The sequence below is a fragment of the Oenanthe melanoleuca genome, chromosome 6 (genome assembly GCF_029582105.1).
Source record: "Oenanthe melanoleuca isolate GR-GAL-2019-014 chromosome 6, OMel1.0, whole genome shotgun sequence".
Lineage (NCBI taxonomy): Eukaryota > Metazoa > Chordata > Aves > Passeriformes > Muscicapidae > Oenanthe > Oenanthe melanoleuca.
The window spans coordinates 14150065-14156067 of NC_079340.1; the positions used below are offsets into that span (position 1 = coordinate 14150065).

At 43.1% G+C, this 6003-nt stretch overlaps 1 protein-coding gene across 1 annotated transcript; it reads left to right on the plus strand.

Moving 5' to 3' along the window:
• The first annotated feature begins 948 nt into the window (after positions 1-948).
• Positions 949-4023, plus strand: DUSP13A (dual specificity phosphatase 13A). Its single transcript, XM_056495425.1, has 3 exons — positions 949-1212; positions 1497-1714; positions 2745-4023. Exons 1-3 carry the CDS (start codon positions 1052-1054, stop codon positions 2942-2944), a joined length of 579 nt encoding a protein of 192 aa, XP_056351400.1. The 5' UTR covers positions 949-1051; the 3' UTR covers positions 2945-4023.
• Positions 4024-6003: the final 1980 nt, after the last annotated feature.

The following is a 6003-nucleotide window of genomic DNA, read 5'->3' on the forward strand; positions in this document are numbered from 1 at the left end:
AGTGGCTCAAACCGGACCAAGAGTTCCTTCTATTTGTGACCTTTTTTTCTACAGGGGAAAGTCTCAGCAGCAAGCTTTTCCTCTTGGGTCATCTTCTCTTCTAGATTGTCAGGCTTACAGGGGAAAAGCATCACCATTTCATTTGTTCTGCCTTATAGCTCTACCACTGACAATTGTGCAGTCCCCTGCTAGGACTCATCCTGCAGAAGCACAGGGACTGCTATACTTGAAAAGACCCATTAATATTATTATTTGATAGTAATATTACTATCTACTACTAATTACTATTACTATCTACTACTAATACTATTTGATTTGGTCTCCAATTTATGGCTTGCCAGACCTTCATACATAAACTAATTCAGTGGCTTACAAGTTTCACCTGTCAACCATTATACTCCTTTTGTTACCTTTTCAACTGTATTAAACCAGTGAAGGACTGCAATAGAAAATATTGAAAATATAAAGTACAGTTATGTCAGATAATTTCATTTGGTGAAGAAAACCAGTAGCCTCAAGAAATAAATTTCCATAGATTATCAGTGACAGGCAAGGCATTATCATCATCCACTTGGTGTTTAACCTCCTGGTGACCGTGTTGGTAGGATTTCTGCCCCTTTCACTACTATGTTTTAAGCACCTCAGACTAAATGGCAGACAGTTGTTACTGGGACAGGTTGCTATTTTTCCTTTATCGGGCTTTTACTGCTAGTGATGAATGCCCAGATCTCACTGACGGCCACAGCTGTGTCCCTGTGTCAGTGCGTGTCCTGCGGGCAGGGGCTGTGCCGCCTGTGGCTGACATCCCCGGCAGCAAGGCTGCTGTGTGGCAGAGCAGCGCGGCTCTGGAGACGAGCCCAGAGAGGCAGAGTGGAGCCAGTGGAGGACCCAGCACTGCCCATTTGGTAGGTGCGGGTGCTGGGAGCGGCTGTGCCGGCGGCCAGCGCGGGGCGGGCAGGCTGGGAGCCGCAGCCGCCCCGGCCCATCGGGCTCCGAGCGGCGCGGGCAGCGCCCCAGGGCCGCTGCTCCTGGTCCCGCCCTGGATCTCGCCATGTCTGCGGCACAGCCGGCCGACACCCCGGACCCGGGAGAGGCTGGGACATGCCCGGAGGACGTCCCCTCCATCAAGGAAATCGAGCAGCTGCTGAGCACTGGGCGGCCCTCTTGTAACCACGTTGATGAAGTTTGGCCTAATCTCTTCTTAGGGGACCTGTAAGTACAGCTTTAGGGACACACCTCTGCCACACCTTCTGTTAGTATGCCTCATGGGTGTAGCTTTAGACAGCTCATGGGTTTGCTAATTGCTGTCATTCACACTACAGACAGCGCGATTTCCGAGATAAAGTTATGACTAAGCTGGTATTCCCTTCTCGATTAAGTCAGAGAAGCAATGCCTGAGCTGATGCTCCAGCAGCGGTTTGGGAGATGCATTCTCAGTGCTTCTGCTCTGTGAATATCACTGCAGCAGTCTTAACTTGTCTTTGTCTTTTCCTCAGAGTAACAGCGCACAATAGATTTGTTTTGTGGAAGATGGGTGTGACCCATGTTTTAAATGCCGCCCATGGCACAGCATACAGCCACGGAGGCCAGGACTTTTATGGAGCAACCATTGATTACTATGGTGTACCAGCCCATGACCTGCCAAGCTTTGATATCAGCCAGTTCTTTTTCTCTGCTGCACAATTTATCCACAATGCCTTGAACACGCCAGGAGGTAGGAAATTATTGTTGGTCTAATTTTGATGCGAGTCAGCAGCCTCACATAACAGGTTGGCTCCACAAAGCTCAGCAGTGGACAAATCACTACATGGTGTCCTGGCAGGTGCTGGTCACCTGCACGGTGGGTGGCAGGAAAAGGGAGTGCTGTGTGTGTGGATGTAGCTCTGACTAGGTCCCAAAAAGCTCGTGTGACAAAACAGATGAACGGTGCAGGAGAGAGACTGGGGAGGCGAGGAGAGAGAAAATTATTTGGAAGGTAAGGCTCATTCAAAAAGGGAGAAGCAAAAACATGCATTTGAGGTGGACAGCCTCTTTTGGCACTATCTTATTGCAAGAACAAATGAATAAAAAGACAAATCTCCTGATTTCTGCAATCACCAGCTGTATGAAGAGGTTCATATATTGCAGATGAGTTTTTTGTGAGAAACAGGAAATAGGATTAGAATAGGGCTTGCAAGGCTGTGTCTCCAAGATTTATTTTTACCCAAAGAGATTTACAGTGAGTTCCACAAGAAACTGAGCTTCTTGGCGGTGGTGCAATAAAATACAAATTAACCTGTTTTACATAAAACCGTTTCTTAGCATGAGTAAACTGGCATTAATGGAGTTGTCTCTATATCACAAGTTCTATCTTCAAACTAGAATTACAGTTGCATCAAATTGCCTTATTATGCAATACTACTAGGCCAGTCATTTTTTTGGTGGCTAATGTGTCTGTGCCATCCATTCAGGCCAGATTTTAGCATTCTTCCTTGCATAAGCAAGCCTGCTGAAGCTAATGGGTCTTTTTTTCCTTATGGTCAAAACAGAACATTCATTACTCTAAGAGCTTTGATTTACCAGTTTCTGAGATCAGGTTGGGATCCCATAGCATTTCTCATACAAGTGAGTGTAACAATGGCAAATTAGACTTAACTGTTAGCAGTTCATGTGATCTATCAGAAGACTAAGCAAAACATTTAAATTAAACGTCATTCACTATACTGCTTCTCTCGATGGTTGTAATTTTATTTTTTTTTTACCAGCCAAAATATTGGTACACTGTGCAGTTGGAGTAAGCAGATCAGCTTCTCTAGTCCTAGCATATCTCATGATAAATCACCACCTCCCATTAGTTGAAGCCATCAAGACAGTGAAGGAGCATCGATGGATTTCACCCAACCGTGGTTTTCTGAAGCACCTGCGAAACCTGGATGTTCAGCTAAGGCAAAGGAAGGACTGCTGAACAGGCAACCCTATCTACTTTCACTTTACTGAGTTTCACCCTTCAGAGCCATTGTGCATATGCAACTTCCCATGATCAGTGCACATTACAAAAATGAAGAAAATGATGCACCAAAATAAAAGGCCAACAGAATGGTAAATGGATTAATTCTGATTGCTCAGTCCCTCCCAAACCAGCCCAGGCAACAGCAGCACTGTAACCACTGCACAGGGTAGAACTGCTGTGCCTTGAGCAGTGCTACTCAGTGATTCCACTGAAGTGGTTAGGACAGACCCTGGTTTCTGCTCATGCCAGAGGCAAGTTCAGTGTTTGCATCTAGCTATAAAGGATGTTTGAGTCCCCTTTGCTTGGAAGTGTTAACAGAATCATCTTTCTCAGTTGGGTTACAGTTCTCACAGGCATGTTCTGCTAAGAAAAATTTTGTGTTTCAGGGTGATGATGAGACAAGGGCAGTTTCTTGAGAGCCCAGACACTCGTACAGAAACATTCCTCTTTTACTGGTCTCCTAAATATTGTGGTGTTATAGAAAGCTGAGACAGCCACAAGACCCACACCATCAGAATAAGTGCTTGTGATGCTTCTGCAGCCTGGGTCAGCAAACCTCATGAGTCGTTTCTTGTTAAATATGTTTTTGAAAAGATAATATATATCATGTAGTATATTGAGGACATTAAAAAGAATATGTCAGTTCTTTGAAGCATTTGTAAGTTGGACTCATCAGTTTGCTTGCACTCCAAATTATCCCAAATCAGTCACTGGCTTTGGATCACCTGTGGTTTAATATCAGGTAGAGACTAAGCCTACATCAGTGGCTTGGACTAATTGATGCAAATTAGTTTTAAGCTGTTTTGAAGATGTCACTTTTCTTGTCACCAGTTAATCAGTACTTAAACCAATGTGATTTTTAATACAGCAACAGCATTTGAAATTCATGCTACCACTCTGCCTGAAAATTAGCTTGTTACCTTGTGGTGAACCATGAAGTGATAATCAAATTTGGTTTTGCCCTTTGCTGCTGGTTGGATTTATTGATTAGTTGACCTTATAAAGATTCCCTGTCAGATTATGCAAATACATTTCTGCTTGCTTGTTTACATTTGAAGCATCAGTTCTCATAATTTTATTCTCTGCTGAAGGAAACCTGCAAGGTTATTAGAAGACTAATATAATGGTGACTTGTGAGTTGAACCTCTTCCTTCCCAGACCACATTTCCTCTTTCATTCTTGAAGAGGTTATGACATGAATGCTGATTCTACCTAGCATTTAGGGGGATGCAGAAATCTCTCCCTATTTCACTGTACACAACTGCTTTGCAAAATAAGCATATTTAAGATCCTTTCAGACATCAGTTTGACTGTTGAGATTTTCCTAAACCTTGCAAAAAAGCTCCACTGATGAGAGAAAGGTAAGATATTGCTGTGTGAAAAGATCAAATAGGAAATCACATTTAAAACCCAACAGTGCTAGGACAATCTTTATACCTCACAAAGCAGCAGAATGGTGGGGGAGGAGCTTTGTTTGCTTTGAAGTTCTTCATTAAAATTAATAGGGATTTATATGAGTTAATATTTCATTGTAATTTATACTTCACTCACTTTATAGTAGGTTTTAGTCTGGAAATCTTTTGAAGACACGGCATTGAAAATTCTGAAATTCATGTGAGTGAAATAATGCATCTTAATGGCTTTAGGCTGGGCAAAATTAGACACATGTGAGCAAGATTAATGGAATCCCCCCATCAGGATAATGTTTTGCATACCTCTGAGCATCTGTCCTACAAAGCCACAGCTGTGAAAGCTGCTCCTGTTGTAAATTAGTACCTGCTCTTGAAGATACTGCTCATCCTGGGAGAGTATTGTTTCACCAGGGGCAGAGAAGGGAAGAGCACAGAGTGAAGCTGAGTCAGTAGGGCATTCATGCCACCAGTGGCATGGTAGAGACCTTGTAGGCACGACTTACTTATCTTGGTGGAGGGAATGAATTAGGTAGAAACTTTTTTCAAGGTCAGTGTCAAATCACAGAAGTGTTTTTAATCTGTGGCGTCAGTGTTGCTTGTACTTCCTGCCTGTCTGTACTGCTTCTTTATATACAGATTTACTTTGAGTGCACATTTGTGCAGGACAAAAGATTCCAGTCAACGTAAGCAAAAGCAGAAGAATAGTCCTGTAACTTCCTAAAACAGAAAGCATTGTCTGCTGCAATGTGCTAAGAGGAAAAGGGACCTCCTCACCTGTCATTTACACTGTCCATAATTCAAGTCATGATGTGACGTGACATTAGTACTTCACTGCTTTCCACTATCAGCATAAAAACTTGTATTTTGAACGTTGGTTTGGCAAGTTAGGCTAAGGAACAAAAATGATGGGAAAATACTGCCTCCCCAGTGGGACTTCATTCAGAAAAATGCACATTTGTCAAGAGGATCTACACAACCTGGGAGAAGCTGCAAGTGAAAGGAACTGTCCCAGCTACAGTTCTGGCAGACTTAAATCTGCTTAAAGGAATCACAAAACCAGTCTTACCTGAAGCGACCCATGTTGAGTTCCAGTGAAAATTTCTCTTAATGTTATTTTCCAGTGCAAGAACTGAGGGAATCAGATGAAGTCAGTAGAAATTAGGTCTGAAACAAGAGGAGGGGTTTACGTTAACTGTGTAACACCTTGCCACAGGATATTGCAGAGAATAAATGCCTAGAGACATTAAAGGGACAACTGGAAAATTTTGTGGGACAGAAATTCATTCAGGGTTACCAAATACTTAGAAACTCCATCCAGATCAGCAAGCTCATAAACTGCAGCCAGCTGGAAGCTGGGAGAGTGTTATTATTATTATATACACAAGTATAATTCATGCTTGTGTGTTCTTATATTCTGTAGGCATCCACTTTCAGCCATAATCAAGCGCAGGACAGTGGGCTTGGTGAACCTTGGGTAAGGCCCAGGACAGGTGTTCTCATGGTGTTTATTTTCAGCTCACCCTCAAGCTGTGCTGTCCCCTCTTTCCTGGTAACTTATTATTAGAACTGGGTCACATGAGGCATTTGGGACTGCGTCTTGGT

Excerpts from the sequence above, each read along its gene's own strand:
- DUSP13A (XM_056495425.1), top strand. The coding sequence starts at position 1,052 with ATGTCTGCGGCACAGCCGGCCGACACCCCGGACCCGGGAGAGGCTGGG. Across the intron at positions 1,213-1,496 it reads AATCTCTTCTTAGGGGACCT|AGTAACAGCGCACAATAGAT; the intron begins GTAAGTACAGCT and ends TCTTTTCCTCAG. Across the intron at positions 1,715-2,744 it reads TGCCTTGAACACGCCAGGAG|CCAAAATATTGGTACACTGT; the intron begins GTAGGAAATTAT and ends TTTTTTTACCAG.